The 21,174-nt window shown below is 40.6% G+C and overlaps 2 protein-coding genes across 3 annotated transcripts in view; one reads left to right on the top strand and one right to left on the bottom strand.

Annotated features, from left to right (window-relative positions):
* Positions 1-4,947, top strand: part of LOC138739480 (probable tRNA methyltransferase 9B) — a 78,020-nt gene extending 73,073 nt beyond the window's left edge. For both annotated transcript variants that reach the window (XM_069891646.1, XM_069891647.1), the window contains one exon: positions 3,335-4,947. In XM_069891646.1, coding sequence (XP_069747747.1) covers positions 3,335-3,412 — 78 coding nt within the window. In that variant the 3' untranslated portion in view covers positions 3,413-4,947. The remainder of the gene's footprint in view (positions 1-3,334) is intronic.
* Positions 2,225-21,174, bottom strand: part of rfc3 (replication factor C (activator 1) 3) — a 31,146-nt gene continuing 12,196 nt past the window's right edge. The window contains exons 4-9 of the mRNA XM_069891648.1: positions 20,512-20,609; positions 18,650-18,831; positions 17,327-17,463; positions 14,978-15,076; positions 3,581-3,650; positions 2,225-2,660 (exon numbers count right to left, since the gene is read on the bottom strand). Coding sequence (XP_069747749.1) covers positions 2,469-2,660; positions 3,581-3,650; positions 14,978-15,076; positions 17,327-17,463; positions 18,650-18,831; positions 20,512-20,609 — 778 coding nt within the window. The 3' untranslated portion in view covers positions 2,225-2,468. The remainder of the gene's footprint in view (positions 2,661-3,580; positions 3,651-14,977; positions 15,077-17,326; positions 17,464-18,649; positions 18,832-20,511; positions 20,610-21,174) is intronic.

Here is a 21,174-nt window from a genome sequence, read left to right as displayed (position 1 = left end):
CAGACTTACTGGCTGCAGACAACAATCAATGGATTGTCAGTGGAAAAGACTCCATAGACCAGCTGCTCCCAACATTTAGTCAGGCAGATGGTGGAATCTGATGCAGTATTTTGCACACTGCTCATCAACTTAGGTGAAGGATTAGAGCTAAATATAATAATTGCTGAAAACCAACGCAATTTTGCAAAATTAATCTCTTAATTGTAGAGGTACAAGACAAATGAAAAAAATCACGAGTCAGTAACCCCCTTCACGTAAATTTTTAAAAAAAGCATAGATAACAAACTATACTAAAGCAATTTAAAAAAAATCAAATTTAAAAAAATCAATTTGCATGAATACAGATTTGACCAAAGAATGGCAAAATCCAGCACATTAGGAAAAATATACAAACAAACGTTGGTAAGTATTCAAAAAATATTCTTCATTGGGAAGGAGTGGGGATGGTTTGTTGCTGGTATCAGCTTATTTAATTAAAAGTTGTGTTCAATCCAAAATAAGACCATATATTTCTTTTCCCTTTTGTAAAATATTTTGAGATCGACCAATATGCTGTAAAGGATTTAGAAATGTTAAGAATCAATACAAAATTTTCATGATTATGCTTGGGCTGAGAACCATAATTTTGTTATGTTTTAAAATAAAATACTCCAGGTTTTCTCTTCCAATCGGTGTTTCACTTTCCTCCATTTTCGAACCATATAACAATGACATCTCAGAAACAGAGCCTTTTGAATAAATGGGCAGAATGGTCTGTTTCTGTGTTGTGATGTCTCTTTGACCTGCATGCAGGCCATATCCCCTTCCATCCATTTCCCCTTTGAAGGTCTCCCATTTACCAAGCACACCTTTGCCAGAAAACAATCCTGTTCCAATACTTTCTCACCCCAAGGACCTATCCTTTTCTATAATTGTTTTGAAACTAATGGCATTATGATCACTAGATTCAAAGTGCTGCCTTACATACACTTTTGTCACCTGTCTGGTTTCACTTCCTAATGAGAGATCAAGTATGGCACTCTCTCCTATTGGAACCTCTGTATATGGATTAAGGAAACTTTCCTGAGCATATTTGACAAACTCTAACCCAGCCATATTTTTAACAGAATGTAAATACGTAAAAAATTAAAAATCACCTAATATCATATTTCTTGCAACTGTCTGTTATCTGTACAAATATACTTTGCCAATTCCCACTGACTATTGGGTGGTCTATAATCGCATTAACATGGTCATCTCTTTCCCATCTCCACCCTTATAGCCTCAGGGGAAAAGCCCTCTCACCTGTCCCATCTTAGTACTGCTGTGATATTTTCCCTACCAAACTCATCTTCCACCTTTCAACCCTCCTTCTCTCATGTTTAAAACAGTACTCCAGAATATTGAGCTCCAGTTCCACATGCAGATCCATGCTAAGCTCAATACTTGTTGCATTGAAATAGACGCATCTCAGAAAACTATTCCCATTTTCCATGACCACTTCATTATCTACTCAGGCGATCTGGCTCCCATTCGCTTGCATCACTAGTTTAAACACCCATGTCCAAGATCAACAGACTGCTTTATTGAGCACTTTGGCTACCCACACAAAAAGGGGATGTCCCCATGGCCACCAATTTCAATTCTCCACCCCATTCCCTTGCTGACCTATCTGTCCATGGTCTCATGCACAGCCAAAAAAAGCTCCTAGTTCATCTGGGCACCTCCAACTGAATTGGACAAACATTAACCTCCTGTTTCTGTTAGCCCATCCCTATCCCACCCCCTCCCCCACATCTTTCCCTATGTCTCCTTTCCTCTAACTCTGTCTCTCTCTTCCCCCCTCGTTTCCCCAGGTCAGCTTCCAGAGAGCCAATAACAACCCCCCACCCCAGACAATTCTCACCATTCCTCTCTCCTGTCCTCTGATCGATATCCAATTAATATCTTTTGTCTATTGGTCTATTGGTTTGAACACTTTCCCCTGCCCATCCTTTTAATTCAGGTACCTGCCTGCCGTTTACTCATACCTTGAAGGGCTCAGGCCCAAAACGTTGGTTCTATATTTTTACCTTTTATGGATGCTGGGAGACCTGCTGAGTTCCTCCAGTATTTGTGTTTTTACTACATTCTGTGCTCTGTTTAAGTTTAAAGCAACTCATCATCTAAAAGGTAAACCAATTCCTGTGAAAAACAATCATTTTCAGCTGAAAATAATGAGATTAATGTAAACTCAAAAGGGATCTTCATTAAAATATTATTTATTATGATTCGAGCAATTATTTACAGCTGCCTAATCAGGTTGGGGATTGCTAATATCAGGACAGAGTTTTGCAAATCAATGCTAAATTTATTCAGAGTAATTCTAAAGTTCAGAGAGTACATCTAAAGTGTAATAAAAGTTTTAGTTTAGTTTCCAAAGCATATAAAAATTCATGCAGATATAGTCCTATTCTTTTAAAGTCAAAGAACATCTTAAACACATTTTTTTAGAATATCATTGCTTCCAAGCCATCTTCCAGAAATTGTTTGTAAATAGCCATAAATTTGGCCACGAATGCTTCCAGGTGATAGATAGCCTTGTTGCCAAGCTGCAGACGATGTTCATAACAAGCAGCCATCTGTGCCACCTCTCCTTTAAGTAAACCATCACAGTTGTTTAACAATTCCAACAAGAGTGCCTACAAAAAAAATTTTAAAACGGTTATAGTACATTATATTTGAAAGGAATGGTTCGCATGGATCATATGAATTTTTCCAAATCAGATCACAATGTTTCTGTTGGCAGATTTGGTTGAAAATGCAGTCTAACAAGCAACTAATATGTAATTTAAATTAGTTTTCCTCTTGACCCTTTTTATCATCTGTTCTTGTTAGCTAGATGTAAATTCTATTTGAATGTTTCCATCAACCATTATAATTTCAGGTTTATCATCTGACTGTACATATATAACCCAAGGTGCACACACATACACAGAACATAATCACATCCATGCATATACTGAAATTTTAAATATTTTGGGATGATTTCATTGGTTACAAGATACTGTTAATCAATCTCACAGCTTGCAGGTAGAAGCTATTTTCCAGCCTGGCAGTTCTGATTTTGATGTTTGAAATTCCTTGGTCATCACTTGCAAAATGGAATTTTGCAGCCCTCTTTACAAAAGTTCAAATTGCAGGAATATTTCTATAAATATATAAAGATATTAATTTAATTTATTAAAAGCATTTTAGGTTCAGAGGATTTCAAAATAGCTTCTACCTGAAATGCTAAATATAAAAAACAAAAAAATGCTTTAATGTTTATTTTTCCCCCAAAACTATATCATTGTTCTGTAATTAAAAATTTTAGAATGAGAAAATAGTTTTCAACAATCCTTTGAGTCAACAATGGAAAATAGGATTGGGCAGAAGGCAAGAGACTGCATAGGCTGGAATCGAGAACAAGAACAGAACTCAACAGATCAAGCAGCATCCGTGGAGGTAAAAGGTGTCTCAATATTTCATATTGGGATTATGTATCAGGACTGAATAGGTTTGGGCAACTTTCCAGAATTCTATAATTAAACGATGAGAGTAAATGGTGTTTCATACAAACCTTCATTATTATTTCCGGGGGTATGCAATGGGTCAGTAGCTCATATAATCTTCCACGGACTTCTAGCAATCTAAGGAAAACAGAGATATCTCAAATAATTTTGCTCACTAAATTGAATGAAACATCAATAGAATTTATCAGCATTATTTATGTTTAGTTGGATTAGATGAATACATCCAAATTGTTTTAATTACCAAATACTTTCTTGCTTCATGACAACAAAAAAAAAAAAGTGTTGCTCACATACAATGTACCTTACTTAACCAAACTTTGTTAATTTAAGATCTTGCTGATAATCTGATGCTTCATTAATGACATGTTTATAACCAGATGGGGCAGAATTTGTCAGGTGTGTCCAAGGATTCCTAAAAGTATTTGGACAAACTAACAGGAGAGGCCATTCTGGATCTAAAACTTATACCTTGAGTTTTTATTTATTTCAGATTTATTGTCAAGAGTACATACATGACATCACATACAACCCAGAGATTCTTTTTTCTAGACAAGTGATAGACTTCTCAGTAGGGGTGCATTTTGGTGAAAGTGACCACAGAACCCTGACCTTTAGCATAGGTAGACTAAATAGTAAAGTGTTTAATTGGGGAAGGGCTAATTATGATGGGATTAGGCAGGGTTTGTGGAGAGTAAACTATGAACAGATGTTCTTGAGGGAAAGGACAGAAGTTATGTGGAGGATGTTTAGGAACAACTTGTGCACAAAGTTCTGGATAGGTTTGTCCCACCGAGACAGGGAAAAGATGATACAATAAGGTTGGCAAAAGAGGCAAGGCAGCTGGTATAGAGGATGAAGGAAGCATACAGAGGGTTTAGGAAGCAAAGACGAGCAAGTCGCATGAGAATTGCATGATAGCCAGTTACGTTTCCCAAAAGAAATGAACATTTGCTGTTTTTCTGTGCTGAATTTTTGTGATACTCAAGTAATTTCAGATCCCAAGGACGACAGAAATATGCCAATACTACAATGCAAAGGAGCAGAAAGTGAAGGAAGACAAAGCTTTTTTAAGAAATTAAGCAGTGTAAATTTGTCACCATACCTCTCTTTCATGTGACAATTTTAAGGCTTGGGAAATTCTACCAATACAAAGCATCTTGGTGTAAGAGTTCAGTTTAGCTCCAGGTGCAGTTGGAAGGAAGTGTTTACTGAAACTTGGAACTCCAGGTCAAATATCTCAGTATATACAGCATTGGACTCGGACTGGATCTTTGAAGAATACAACTAACATGCATTAAAAAGTGTTAATTTCTTTTGCAATAATTGTTTGTCCTTTGTGATCAACTGAAAACCCCAGTTAAATTAATTTTTTTAAATGTGCCTTTATAAGATGAAATAGTCAACTGTCAATAAACAGAGTTCTGTGTTATGTGCTCCTTTGTCCCATATTGTTCGTTCAAGATACTTTGCTTGTGACCTGCATTATCTCTCAGTGCATCAATCCATAAAACCATAGAACATGACAGCATAGAAACAAGCCCTTTGGCCCTTCTAGTCTGTGCCAAACTATTTTTCAGTCTGGATCCTTTGACCTGCACTCCATGGACCTGACCAAATTTTTCTTAAACGTCAAAATTGAGCATGCATTTACCAATTCAGCTGGAAGTTCATTCCACACTCCCACTGCTCTCTACGTGGAGGCTTCCCCTAATGTTTCCTTTAAGCTTTTTCCCTATCACCCTTAACACATGTTTTTAAACCATCTATCTTCAGTGGAAAAAACCTGCTTGTTTTTACTCTATACCCTTCATAATTTTGTACACCTCTCTCAAATCTCCCCTCAATCATCTGCGTTCCAGAGAATAAAGTTCTAATCTGTTTAACCTTTCCCTGTAACTTAGTTATTCCAAGTCCTGGCAACATTCTTGTAAATCTCCTCTGCATTTTTTCCAATCATATCGCTTATCATTTCTGTAGTTAAGTGACAAAAAACGGAACACAATACTCCAAATTTGGCCTCACCAATGTCTTGTACAACTTTACCATAACCTTATCTACCTGTCATGCCACTTTCAGAGCATTACTGTAATATTTTGGCATACAAGTAGAGTCATGAAACCTAAAAAAAAAAACGAGGGTCGACCTATATGCCTTAAATTCAGCTCAAAATCCAATCCATGTTGATTCGGTGTACAAGTCGCCCCCTTGAAAAACTAATTTGGAGTAAAAGTCATTCTTTGAAAAACCCAAAAAAACCCGACTGCGGCAGATTTTCATTGAGATTTCTGTTGAAAACAGCAACACATTTATCACCCTTCAAAATCGCCATCATTGTCTGAAAACAACAACATTTAGAACCCTTCAAAATCACTCTTGCTGTCATCGTCTGAAGCAAAAATGGCAGCGAGCACATCCACTTTTTTAAAGTCATCATATGGATCCCAGGCTGTATCTGATGAGGCAATTTCAACTTTGTCATCAGTGTCCCACAATATATCATCTTTTGTACCATCAATTGTACAAGAGATACCGCACTTTTTAAACGATTTTAATCACAAACTCTACTTTAACTTTGTCCCATGCCTTGAGCACGAAGTTATACAGCACATCAAGTGATGTAGCACACATTGCCTTGCCTTTTGTAAACAACTTGTCTGCACTCCACAAGCAGACGTCGAGAGGTAGAAATATAGACATCAAACCACCTAGGATAACCTCCATGTAAGTATTATGTAGTTAAGTGGCTACAAAACATCTCAGACCAGCAAACTCCATTCTTTGCGTAGACTGCCCGTTCCACACATTGTCTATCCATAGTTTTACACCTTTTTCATGAAAATACACAAAAATACTTGCAGGTTAAATTTGGTGCTTGAAGATTACCACGGGTTTTAACTTTGTCCTGTTGGCCATGTACGATAACACAACGGTAAATCTGGTCCTTTCGTGATCTGCACTTTTGGTTTGCAGTTTTAACACCTTTCCATTCCACTGTTCTTTTGCCTATCGTGTCGAAATTCATGGGGGTTTCGTCCATGTTTCTGGTATTTGCCAATGCAACCTGGTGTTTCTGCCGGTTACGTATAATAAACTGGTGAAAACTTACAACTTTATGATCAAGATCTTTTGGTAGTTTCTGTGCAATTTTTGTTTTTTGGCATAATACCAGATTTTTCCTGTTAATGAAACGATTGCACCAGCTGACTGTAGCCTCAAAATCATCACTGAGGTCTGGGTACGACTCGGCCCACTGCAGTGCAAATGTTCTTATATTATTTTGGGTGACTAGGTAGCAATCTTGCCTCTGTTCACGTACCTATTCTGCAATGTGATTTTCCATCTCTGGCCAACGAGTGATTCCTTTACTCAACGACCATTGCCTTTTTCTTCTTTCCTCCTCCAATCTCTTACCAACATCAAATTTTTTTGCAGCAATTGTTGGTTTTCTTTGCTATTTCTATCACTTTCAACTTAAAATTCACTTTATATTTCATCACATGCTGCGTTGTGTTGATGGACACTCCATAATAGAAATCACCTCCAGCCAACGCCCAAGAGATCAATCCGTGCGATCTATGGGGGGGGGTCAATGTATACACCGGTCAACGGCCTATCTCAGGCATTGCAAGCTTTGAGGGTCGACTTATATGCCGATATACCATAAAACTTAAAATGACACTGAAAAAGGGAGTCGACTATGCGCCGAAATATACGGTATGTATCTATACTTCCAGATCCCTCTTCAGTTCCCTACCATTTACTATGTATGTCCTGGCTTGATTTGACCTTGCAAACTACAACACCTCATATCTGACTGCATTTTTAAAAATTCTTTTAAATTTTATTTATATTTTCAAACATGTACATTATTAGTGCCATCATTGGAACTCATATTCAAATTTACCAAAACTCCATTCTCATTACTGATTGTATACGCAGGCTCAAGTCATTTCCAGCACCCCCCCCCCCACATCTAATACAAGACAGCTCATCCAGACTTTGACCAACAAAAAAAAACTTTTTACACCAGGGAAATTAATAATTAAGGAACAGGGATTGTTGCAGTTCATTGGGGCCGATATACGTTCCTGACTTTCCTTGATAGGGATTAGTGCAGAGGGAGGATGTCACAGCAGGGAATGGGGTAATCAATGACAGCCATACGCCTATGGCGCATGTATGGTTGCCAGATCCTTTGGAAGTTGCAAGTTATTTTCTCCAGGGGAATGGAGCTCCACATTTCCATGTTCCGTCATTCGATACTGAGATTAGAGTTGGACTTTCAAGTAGCCGCAATGCCTTTCCTGGCCACTGCCAATACGATTAACACAAATTGGGTTTGAAATTTGGACAGCTTCATTGTAAGCCTTACGTCCATTATGTTTCCCAACAGGAAAGATTCTGGGTCCTGCGGGAATTGTTTACCTATGATTTTCTCTAGAACTTGGCTTCGATCTACCCAGAAGGGCCTCACCTTGGTACATGACCAGGTTGCATGAATGAACGTCCCAGTTGCAATGCCGCATCTAAAGCATTGGTCCAAGAGTTCTGGTTTTGATCTGTTAATTTTCAGCAGCGTTAGATATAGCTGGTGCAGAAAAATATATTGCACCAACCTGTACCTTGCATTGATGACCATGGTCATGCTTTCCTGGCGCAAGTAGGACCAGCATCTCTCATCAATTACAGTACCCAAATCCGACTCCCATCTTTCTCTCAATCGATGGAGGCCTGGTTTGGGTGCATCTGACTGGAGCAGGAACAACATTGCAGAAATGAATTTCTTTCCACTCCCCCTCTCTATGACACTGTATTGGGGGTACGGCCATACTTGGACCCAATAGGACTCGTAAAAAAGATCTTATTTGAAGTTAGCAGTGGAATGTCTGATTTGACAAGCCAGATTTGTTTTTGAGTTGCTCAAATGACATTAATTGCCCCTGCTCGTAACAGTCCTCTATGCAACTGATGCCATTATTGTGCCAGGTGTCCAGGATCTTGTTACTTACTGTTAATGTTATTAATTTATTAGGACTCAGGGGTGTTTTTGGGGACATACCCACTTTAATGTTCAGATATTGGTTAATTTTGTTCCAAATATTAATCACTTGTTTTAATATGTGGCTGCCCTTCTTTTCTGACAACAATTTAGCGTCCCATTTATAAATAAAGTCCTCAGCTATCCTCTCGCCCACCAGGCGCAGATCAATTTATGCCCAGGATGTACATCTCCTCCCTGGAAGAGAAGAGGCGATGTATTTTCTGAGCTGCCCAATTGAATTTTTTTTAAAGTCTGGCCTTCTCAGTCTGCCCAGACCTCATAAGGGCCTTCTCCATGTTAATTTTTCCATAGAGACCCATGCTACCTTACCATTCCAGAGAAACATTCTGACCGTAAGTAGCAGCTGTTTGAAGAAACCCCAGGGCAATGGCATAGGCAATCTCTGAAAAAGATACTAGAATCTTGACAACACATTTATTTTGATGCTATTAATCCTGCACACTAACATTATAGGCAGGGGCATTCATCTGTTTAAGTCCTCCTCGACTCTCTCCATCAAGGGGGCGTAATTTAACTTGAACAAATTATTCAAGTTACCATCAATATCAATTCCTAGATATTTTCTTCCTTCCCTTGGGCACTATTTTCTTTGTTGGCTGTAATTCCCCTTGGTGAGTAGCATCACCTCACTTTTTTCCCCAATTGATCTTATACCCATCATCTTCCAGTACCATGTGGAGTCAAGGCAAAGAAGTCACATGGTCTGTCAGATATATCAGCACATCAACAGCAAATAAGTTGATTTTGTGCTCCTCCTGGCCCACTCTATAACCTTTAATGTCTGGGTCCTGGCAAATGGCCTTAGTCAATGGTTCCATTGCTAGCATGAAGAGAACTGGTGATAGGGGTACCCTTGTCGACTAGATCTGGAAAGTGGGAAAGCTGAAGAGATTTGTCCATTGGTTGCAATCTTTACCTTGGGCGCATGGTATAGTGCCCTAATCCAATTTTGAAAAGTTGGCCCTAGCCCCTCCTTTTCTGGCACTTTAAATAAAAATTCCTATTCCAGTCTGTCAAAAGCCTTCTCTGCATCCAGGGAGACAGCCAATCCCCTCTCATTTCTAGTTTGTGCCAGATGCATTACACTCAACAGTCTGCCAATGTTGTTTGCTGCTTGTCTTTCCTGCAGAAAGCCTGCCTGGTCTTTGTTTATAAATTTCAGCAGATGCAATGCCAATCTGTTTGCCAAAGCCTTGGCAAAGATCTTGTAATCAGCATTGGTCTGTAAGAGGAGGGCAAAAGTGGGTCTTTACCCTTCTTCAAGATCATCGTAACAATCATTGTTGTGAAAGATTCCAAGAGGGTCTGTGTTTCCCTTGCCTGGTCTATCACCTCCATATACAGAGGCATTAGTAAGTCCTTAAATTCTCGATAAAACTCAGGTGGGAATCTGTCCTCTCCTGGAGACTTGCCAGTTTGTAGTGCACTCAATGCTTTACCCAGCTCTTCCTCTGTAAGAGGAAGGTCTAGTCCCGCCTGCTTCTCCAGGCTTAAATTTGGGAGATCCCATCTGGCCAGAAACTCATCCGTTTGGTTAGGATCCCCAGCCAATTCAGATGTGTGCAATTCTTCATAAAATTTTCAAAAGGTCTCATTAATTTCCTTTGGTTTATATGAGATCTGGCCACTCCCTGTTTGTATTGCATTGATTGTTCTAGAGCTTGTTCTGTCCTTAACTGCCAAGTGAGGACCTCGTGAGCTCTTTTCCTCAACTCGTAACACTTTTGCCTCAACCTCATAAAGGGTTTCTCCATACTATACGTCTGAAGCATATTATATTCCAATTTCTTTTTTGTAAGAGCTCTATAGTGATCCTCTGAGCCTGATTCCTGCAAGTCCTCTCTAATTGGGTAATGTCCTTTTCCAATTCCTCCACATTCCCTCATTTAATTTTTCTTGAACTTCTTTGTATACCCAAATATCTGCCCCCTTAAGTATCCCTTAAGGGTGTCCCACAGAAGGAATTCATCTGGAGTAGAGAGGCAGTTGTCCTCACAGAACAGGGCTATTTCGGTTCTTATGAGATGACAAAACTTTTTTTTCAACAATAGAGTGTTAAGACGCCACCTGCATGATGTGTCCTGCTTTTCTGGCATTTCTATGGTCAGAAGAAGAGGGGGAATGGTCTGAGAGAAGCCTTGCCCTATACTCAGCTTCCATGATCCTACCCTCAATATGGGCTGAAGCCAGAAAAAAGTATTTTCTCGAGTAGGAATCATGTTGCTTTGATTAAAATGAGTAATCCCTCTCTTGGATACTTTTTCAAATTCAACTCCCTCAGGCAGTCAATTGTTGCTTTTGCCGCCCTAGTCTGAGTTTTTCGTTTTGTGGACTTATCCAGCACAGGATCCAGACATAGATTAAAGTTGTCCCTGATTAGAATATTTTCATTTGCCTCTGCCAATTGCAAGGAAATGTTTTGTATAAATTTTTCATCATCATAGTTGGGAGCGTACACGTTCACTAGGGTCCAGGGTTCTGAATATATCTGACAGTGCGCCATGAAGAATCTTCGCATTTTGTCTGTAATCACCTTCTGCACCTGCACTGGAACACTCTTCCACACTAAGATTGCTACCTTTGCCTTTGAGCCAAACGAGGAGGATATGACCTGACCCACCCATCCCCTTTTTAGCCTCTGACATTCCCAATCTGTTAAATGCTCTCTTGGAGGAAGGCCAGATTTTTAAAAAGGTGTCCCATTTAAGCCATTCACATCAAAAGTAGCATATTTTATACTTTTAGCCATTACACCAGGGTTCGCTCCCTAAATATTTCCCACCATCTCCACCACCATCCTCCCACACCCCCAAACTCTTACCATTCGCCTGATGCTCCACTCTATCTGAGCCGCGACAAACCCTGGGGAAGAAAAAAGAACGCCACAAACCCATTCGCCCACAACACCATAACATACATTCCCACTCACAACCATTTTCCTCAAAATAATAAAAGGAAATACATAGCCCACACACACCAGACGTAAATCTCACCCACCCTCTACTCACACCTCTGGCAGTCTCCCTCCTCCTCTCACTGCCAATGCTTCTTACCATACGGTCACCATGACTCTCCATCTTTACCCTCACCTCTCTCCACTCATACAGTCCTAGAACTATCCCAGACCCTTACATATAGCATCTTTTATCTTTTTTTGAAATCACAAAATAGCCAAGACCCCTTTTTCTATATAATACAGAAATCAAGTCCTCACAGTCCATTAGTTATAATAATTTTAAAGTTTTATTGCTCCTTTTACTCTTTCTCCACTTGGTCTGCCATTTAGTACCCGCAGGGTATTTATAAACTGACATGCCTTTTTTTTTCCTGTAAAAAATGTTCCTTCCCCCCACCCACGGGCAACATAATTTTCAAAGTAACGGGGTGGCGCAGAACACAATCATAGCCCTTCTGCTTTGCCGATTGCTTAACTGGTTCAAAGTCTTTCTGTTTCTTGAGTAGAGCTGCACTAATATCTGGATAAAAGAACATTTTTGACCCCCTGTACCTCCCCTCTAAATTGCCCCTTTTGCTGCCGCTCCTAATACTTTTTCACGATCTTGAAAATATTTTAACTTTATAAGGATTGACCGGGGCCTTTGTCCCAATCCTGGCTTAGGGACTGGGGCTCTAAAGGCTCTTTCTATTTTAATGGGGGTACCCAGCACCTCCTTTCCTAGTACTTTGGGGATCCATTTAGTTAGGAACTCTATAAGATATCCCCCCCCCTCCATGTCTTCTTTCAATCCCACTAATGTAATGTTGCAGCATTTTGTGAAATTCTCCAGGAAGTCGAACTTCCCCGATACCCCATCTCTTTCTTTAAGGAGATCTTTAATTTCTTGTTCCATTATAGCAATTCAATCCTCCCCTGCCCCCAACCTCTCCTCAATCTTTGTCATCCTGCCTGTTATATTCACCAGGGCCCCCTCCATACTGTCCAATTTTTCTGACATGTCTCTGGCTCTTCTGTCCACTACTTTCTCCATTTGGGTCAGAGACTGTAAAATGTCTCTTAAGGAGGGCTCTGTAGCAGCCTGGCCTTCCGACCTCTCCTAGCTTCGTGGCTGTGTCCCTCACTCTCTCGACCGCCAGCACTGATGCCATCCCACGGACCCACATTGCCAACTCAATGGTCTTCTTCATTACCACCATTGCTGTCCCGGCCAGCCCACTCTGCATCGTCAATCCCAACCTCGCACTGGCTCCACTTGAGCCTGTCAACTCTCGACCCGACGCACCACTAGCGAATCCTGGCCACCGAAGAGCCCGCCAAATAGTGCGCAAAGTTGTGAGTTTCAAGAGGGAAGCAGCTGTCCCCTCTCACTCCCCTTCTCCGGTCCTGGAGCCCATACTAACTTCTTGGCCACACAGGACTGCTCTTCCGTTCTGGCAGCAGTCTGATTGCGGGACTCCCATTGGTGTCATGATCGGGGGGGGGGGGGGGGGGGGAAACCATGTATTTTTCTGCAGCCCTTGGGTCGGCACCATGATTATTCCCACCCATTTCCTCTCTGTTGATTGAAGCTTCTTCACCCTCTTCCTTCAATCGGGCAGGATTTATTTCCCTTTTTTTTGGATCTTAGGATCTAGGTCTGGGACCTCCTAGACACTCACCATTATGTGACCTACCATATTTGTCTGCATTAAATTGCATCTTCCATTTTGCAGACCATTTTACCAGCTGGTCCAGATCCCTCTGCAACCTTTGAAATCCTTCCTCAATGTCCATTACACCTCCAATCTTTTTGTCATCTGCAAACTCCAATTTACCACATTATCAGCAAGATCATTAATATACAGTAAAACCCCTGGTATCTGGAATTCAAGCAACCAGCTCCTCAAACAACTGGCAAAAAAAAAAGAAAGTAAATAAAAAATTAAAATAAAAAGAGTAAAATAAAGATAAAAATTACCCAAGTTTATAATTGTGTAAGTAAATGTTCCTTGAAGTAACACATAAACCTTTGGTGAAGATGGGAGCAGATATTCAATCAGCATAGTGGCTTGGTCATGTTTTGCTTGCAGCAGCTCTTTGAATAAAGTTGTGTGAAACAGCAATGGTGTCCCCAGGATGAAGAGCTGATTGATGTCTCTTGGGTGACTCCCTTAAAGTGTCTCCTTATCCCTCCTTAGTAAGAGTCACCCTGGTCAGAGGTTTTATCGGTAAACTTTGGGGAGAGGGAGGTTAACTATCTATAATATTAATGTTCATCTTTTGGGCGGCTCCATGGAGGGGAACCAGTAGATGCAGTGACAGTTAAATGTTTTCAAAAAATATGACTGAAAATAAAGTAAAAATGTTTTAAGGTTTATATATTCATGTAAGTTAAGTTCATTCAGTGCAAGTACAGTATAGTATTTTTGTCTTTTAAACGGTTTATTATTAATGCAGATGTATTAGTTAGGCACTGTAGGAGTAAGTCTCAAGCAACTGGAAAATACACTTCTCCAGCATCTACCAATCCCCATAGGTGATGGACATAGGTTTTACGGTAGATGACAAACAACAGTGGACCCAGCACCAATACTTGAGGCACACCACTAGTCTGACCTCCAGTGTGAGAGGCTATCATCGACTACCACTCTCTGGCTTCTCCCATATAGCCAATGTCTAACTCAATTTACTACCTCACCATGTACAATGAATTACTGAATCTTCCTGATTATCCTCCCATATGGGACCTTGTCAAAAGTCTTACTAAAGTCCATGTAGATACCTAAAATTTAAAATTACCTGTCTGGTGTTTAGTAGCTTTGTGACTGTGGTGAATCTATGTTGAGCTGTCATTGGACGCGCATTATCTCTACCACTTAAGACACTCTCTTTGTCTATAACTGTGTATGTACCCATTGTCTTTCATTATTGTATCATTAGTTTCTGCTAATAAAATTGAAGTGGGCAGTTAATGAAGTAGACAAAGGAAGCGTAGTCAGACCATAATCAGGGCATTGTACCCCCAAGAGATCTGGCCCCACCTGGTTCACCTCTTCCGCACTCCCCTACTCGGAGTGATCCCAGTAAGCTTTCAGATGGCCATGCTGAGGTCCCATTGCCTCACACTGGCGATTCTGGAGCGGGTCCAGAAGTCCAGCCTTCTCACACTACAGACACTCCCCTTGGCTATAACTCTGTATGCACCCATTGTCTTTCATTATTGTACCACTAGTTTCTGCTAATAAAAGCCATGATTATGATCTGACTACGTCGCCTTTGTCTACTTCATTAACTGGCACTTCAGTGACTTTGTCCTGCTTCTTTGAATCATTCTTCAAACCTTACAGTAAGGTCCCTTTATTTACTCTTTTGGAATCTGCGGTCAAACGCAGTGAAGCAAGTGATGGACATATTAAAGTAAAAAAGATGTACTTCCAAGATTACCTTTGTGGGGTTTGCTGGCTGACAATGGCATTAGCAGTTTCTTTGAGATAAATTTCCCAATCTGTCTCAGGAATATCTTGATCTGCTGAAAATGGATACCTAAAGAACAAAGAGATAAACTGAAACAATTGTGCTATGTCATATTTTCCCTTCTATTGTGCACTGAACTCACTGTTTTATAAATGCAGTACAACACATATTATCTGAAATCGGATTCTCCGAAATCCTCCTTTACCCAAAACCCTTTACAGCACCAGAGATCTGGACTTAGGTTCGAATCCCGCGCTGTCATGTTTGCATGGGTTTCCTCCTGAAGGGGGGGGGGGGGGGGGGGGGCGGGGTGGTGTCTGGTTTTTCTCCCACTGTTCAAAACATACTAGGGTATAGGTTAATTGGGTGTAATTTGGGTGGCACAAGCTTGTGGGCCGAAATGGCCTGTTACTGTGTTGTATGTCTAAATTTATAAATGAGATATCTGAAACAAAACAGAAATCCTCATTTATCCAAGATTTTTTCCAGAGCCGAACTGACCTCACAGGTTAAAAAAAATTCACGACATGAAATTAGAATGATGGCTGTCCTTATTTCAGGTAATTCCCTCCCCTCTCCCTTTCCATTTCTTCTTTACCTTCCCCTATTGAATTTCTTCTCCAGCTCTTCCTCTCAAACTGCATGCCACTGTCTTTCAGCAGTAAATGGTCAGAAGAATCCCTTGTAATGGTGTGATCAAGGAGAGTGGCCTTCCAGGCAGGAGCGGAACCTCGGGCTCAGTGGTTTTCCCTCCCTCCTCGGCACACTGGAGCTCCCGCTGCTGACTCCGAATCATCCTCTCATCCTACTACCACGCACACACACTGGACTCCCCAGTGTGCGTGTGAGGTAGGCCTAGGGAGGATTTGGAGTCGGGACCTCCAGTGACTGGGGAGACAGGAGCCTGCTGACTTAACAGTAAGTGTTCCACTGGCCTGGGAACCCTCCCCAGGGATCGATGGCAGTGTTGGGGACATGTCAGGGATCAACAGTGGTGGTTGGGATGTCTCGGTGATCGGTGGCTATGATATTTTTGGTGAGAATTAAGGATCATTTTAATGCTTAACAAGCCTTCCCTTGTTGCTTGGTAAACACTGATACAAGTGATTTGCTGTTGCTATTAGGCTGTTTTTAAAAATGACCTGTTTCTTAAAAAAAACATTTATCTGACATATGCCCGGTCCTGACCATTTTGGACAATCGTGAGTTTTACTGTAATTAGTCAAAACGGTCAACCAGTTTACCTATCTCGGCTGCACCATTTCATCAGATGCAAGGATCGACAATGAGATAGACAACAGACTCGCCAAGGCAAATAGCGCCTTTGGAAGACTACACAAGAGTCTGGAAAAACAACCAACTGAAAAACCTCACAAAGATAAGCGTATACAGAGCCGTTGTCATACCCACACTCCTGTTCGGCTCCGAATCATGGGTCCTCTACCGGCACCACCTACGGCTCCTAGAACGCTTCCACCAGCGTGGTCTCCGCTCCATCCTCAACATCCATTGGAGCGCTTACACCCCTAACGTCGAAGTACTCGAGATGGCAGAGGTCGACAGCATCGAGTCCACGCTGCTGAAGATCCAGCTGCGCTGGATGGGTCACGTCTCCAGAATGGAGGACCATCGCCTTCCAAAGATCGTGTTATATGGCGAGCTCTCCACTGGCCACCGTGACAGAGGTGCACCAAAGAAAAGGTACAAGGACTGCCTAAAGAAATCTCTTGGTGCCTGCCACATTGACCACCGCCAGTGGGCTGATATCGCCTCAAACCGTGCATCTTGGCGCCTCACAGTTTGGCGGGCAGCAACCTCCTTTGAAGAAGACCGCAGAGCCCACCTCACTGACAAAAGGCAAAGGAGGAAAAACCCAACACCCAACCCCAACCAACCAATTTTCCCCTGCAGCTGCTGCAACCGTGTCTGCCTGTCCCGCATCGGACTTGTCAGCCACAAACGAGCCTGCAGCTGACGTGGACTTTTACCCCCTCCATAAATCTTCGTCCGCGAAGCCAAGCCAAAGAAGAAAGAGTCAACAATACCGGGCCTGGAGGGTCTCTGTTACCACGTCTAAATTAAATTACAAATAAACACTCTGATGAAAACTGATAAAATATGAAAAGGCTCCATTTTTTTTAAAGAACAGTTTCAGATTAAGTAACTGAGAGACTAGGATAATGGCAGATAGAGAATCTAAATTTAATTATGTTCTTCACCGTGTTAACAAACAGAATTAGGGATGAAAAATAAAATACTGGTTATTTCCGTGAAGGCCATACCTCAATAAGGATGTTATCTATCTTGTCTATTACTTACTGCTGAACCCTACAAGCTTCACACATTAGCAGTGCTTTCCTCAAGTTCCGATCAGATTTTTCAGCAATGTTCCGAGCTAATTCTTGAGGAAGTATGAGGCCTTCTTTCTTACAAACACCACTCAACACATGGCAAATCTAGAAAAGCACAAAAACATATATCCTCTATTTATTTGTTGATGGTTTGGCAAGCAGATGTATTCCTAGCTCAACATTCTTTCCTCCAAAGAAAAGAATTGAGATTTCCTGCTCTAAACAGTGAGACAAGAATCATTATTTTGTACTGTTGAATTCTTAGTTAATTACACTAGTTTATTCAAATATGCTGCAAGGATTTGAAATACAGTTATACCCCTTTTTACAAAGGGAGAGTGTTCCTGAGAAACTGTTGGTAAACCAAAAGTTAGTAAACCCATTGACTATTATTGTGGGCAATTTTCGTAAAAGCAAAAACCCATTATAATTTCTTTGTAAAAGCGAACATGGGTTTCTTCGTATAAGCAAATTTTCTTAAAGTGAGTATTCGTAAACCAGAGTTTACCTGTATTGGTTTTGCATTTTGCATCTTAAAAGTATTTCAGTCTTCTGTGGTTCCCTTAAGCTTTCTGGCTCACCAAAGGTACCATGGTTGTTCCAATATATCTGAGTTACCACTATGCAAAACGATACAAATCTCTCCTCATTTAACACCCATGAAGATGACACTCGAGTTATGATCAATCCCGAGTCATAGATGTGCGAAGGTTTATAGACTTTATGATTGCTCAAATTTAAAGATAAATATTCTCAGCATTATGCTTATACCAGACAAGTGGAATTACAGGCTAAGCATGTGCCAAAAACATATTGGGTGTCAAGAAATGAGGCTAAGAAAATTCAGATATAGGGAATATCTGCCCAAACACAGGTGGTGGGCAGGTCTTCATTTGGGAACAGTTAAGGGAACTATGCATGAGTGAAGCATTTTACAATGCAAAATTAAAACATTCCTGCTTTCTGTCCCATGTATTAATTATTTTAGGAACAATTAAGAAACAATACAAATTCACCCTGGGTGAGTTTTATTACCCAATCAATAAAAAAAGTTACAATTATGACAGCTTCCAGCCTTTACAGAAAACCAAATCTCCCTTCTGTAGCATTACTTCACTAATACTGTACTTATAACAATAATGTGTCTTAGCAATATAATTCAGTACATCAATTTCACTGTTTGAAATTAACTAAGAACTGAGAACTAAATATTTCAATTTCATGAAAATATTTATATCAAGAATTCATAACTAACTAAAAAAACACTTCACAAAGACAAAAATACACTTACTTCATTAATGCTGGGTGCAGAGACACGCACTGCAAGACATCGGCTACGAATAGGGGGTATAACTTTTGAAGTTGAGTTACAACAAAGAATTAATCTGCACGTAGACATGTACTTCTCCATTGTTCTCCTCAGGGCATGCTGGGCATCCTTTGTTAGTCTGTCAACCTCTGTCAGTAATACAACTGACAGAAACAATAAAGCATTGAAATATTTCATTGCTCACTCAGTCTCACTTCATTCAGTAAGTGCACACAAAAGTCAAAATTCTGACTTACTTTCACGATCAATAAAATACAAAATGCAAAGGTTCAAAAGTCTAATAACATTTCAAGGTCAATAAACTTACAACTGAATGTGCTACACTATTCTGAAAGTAGACAAGCCAGCTTTTGAACTGCAAAGTTTCATGACAGTGTGCCCATCGTCACAATCGCTCCACAGCAAATGCAATATCGTTGACTCTCCACTCAACCCTGGATCATCAAAAACAGCAATTCATACATAGAGCTGATCTTCCTAGACTACATCTCAGTCTTCAACAACATTATTCCCTCGGTTCTGGTCAAGAAACTCTAAACCCTAGGCTTCTGCACCCCACTCTGCAACTGGATCCTTGACTTCCTCATCAGAAGACCAGCACGAATTGAAAACAATGTCTCCTCCTTGCTGACTATCAACACAGGTGCACCTCAAGGATGCATGTTTAGCCTGCTGCTCTACTCACTGTATACCCATGACTGTGACCAGGCACAATTCCAATGCTATCTACAAATTTGATGATAACATCACAACTGTGAGTAGAACCACAAACTGCAAGAAGTGCACAGGAGAGAGATAATCAGCTCGTTGAGTGGTGTCATGCCAACAACCTTATGCTCAATGTTAGCAAAGTCAGGGAGATAATTGTGGACATCAGGAGGAAGTCAGGAGAACATGATCAAGTTTTCATGAAGGGTTCAGTAGTGGAGGGGGTTAAGAACTTCAAAATCGGGTGTCAGCATTCTGAGGATCCGTCCTGGAGCCTCCAGGTCGATGCAATCATGAAAAAGGCTCACCGGCAGCTATACTTTGTGAGGTGATTCAGTATGTCACTGAAGACTCTTGTAAACTTCTACAGATGTACCTATGGAGGGCATTCTGGCTGGTTACATCACTGTTTAGTACCGAGGTGCCACAACTTAGGACAAGAAAAAACTCCAGAGGGTTTTTAACTCAGCCTGCAACATCATGGGCACCAGACTTCACTCTACCAAGGACATCTACAAGAGGTTGTATCTTAAGAAAGCAGCCTCTATCCTCAAAGACCCCCCATCACCCAGGCCATGCCTGCTTGTCTCTGCTACCATCAGAAAAAAGGTACAGGAGCCTTAAGATGAGCACTCAATGACATAAGGACAGCTTCTTCCCTGCTGCCATCAGATTCATGAATGATGAATGAACCAAAGACACTGCCTTTTCATGCACTATTTTTTTCTTTATTGTTGTAAGGTGGATGTTTGTGAATTGTGAATATTTGTACTGTGATGCTGCCACAAAACAACAAATATCATGACTTGTTCATGACAATAAATTGATTCCAGTTTAAACTATAATGGTATACATGAAGCAAAAACACACCATATCTCTAAATCATAATATTTAAACATCTCTTTTGGTGGTCCAACTATTGAAAATCAATTCACTGCGATAAATTTGCCAGATGTTGAATAAACTAAAACTAGTTAGCATTCTGGAAAAATAACAGTTAAATTTTGATTGTTATTTGAAATAACTTATTTGAAAGAGTGCACAGTAGTTTTTTTTTAAATGGTTATTCATAAATATTAATGCTTTCTGGTCATTTGCCTTGTATAGCTTCTTACCTTTGAAGTCTCTCTGTGTACTTGTCTCAAGTTGTTGAGACTGTGCTACTGTCTTAATTAATTCTTGAATAACCACTCGGTCACTGTTCCCAGCATCACTGCAAAAAAAAGTATCCAATTTCATCCTGGTAGCCAATTCTGTACTTGGTAAATCAAAGTCTTACAAAAGTACTGCAGGGATCATTTAAGTGCACAGGTTGATTGACAGCTGAAGACTTTCATATCAGAAACTGGCTTCAGAAGAACAGAAATGAAGACAATCTCATATGCATCAACTTTTGCCACCTTATAGTTTTGTGGGTTTGTGAGGGCATCAGAATCTCAGAATCTTCGAGTTCCACAGCACCAAAACAGGCCTATCTGCATGTTCTTCATGCTGGCCCAGTTGGTCCCATTTGCCTGCATTTGGCCCAAATCCAGCTAAACCCTTCCACGTACCTGCCTTAATGTCATTTTAATGTTACAATTGTCCACACTTCTACCACTTCCTCTGGCAGCTTGTTCCATATACCCACCACCTTCTGTGTGAAGAAAATGCCTCTCAGCTCTCTCATGTCTTTCCCCTCTCACTTTAAATCAATGTCCTTTAGTTTTTGATTTTTAGAGTTCCCTACACTGAGTTGAGGGCAGGGGGAAAAGAAGTCTTTGACTATTTATCTTTAC

Source organism: Narcine bancroftii, chromosome 7, assembly GCF_036971445.1.
Source record: "Narcine bancroftii isolate sNarBan1 chromosome 7, sNarBan1.hap1, whole genome shotgun sequence".
Taxonomy (NCBI): Eukaryota; Metazoa; Chordata; class Chondrichthyes; order Torpediniformes; family Narcinidae; genus Narcine; species Narcine bancroftii.
Note: the sequence above shows the minus strand (reverse complement) of the source record. Positions and strands in the feature narration are given on the sequence as shown.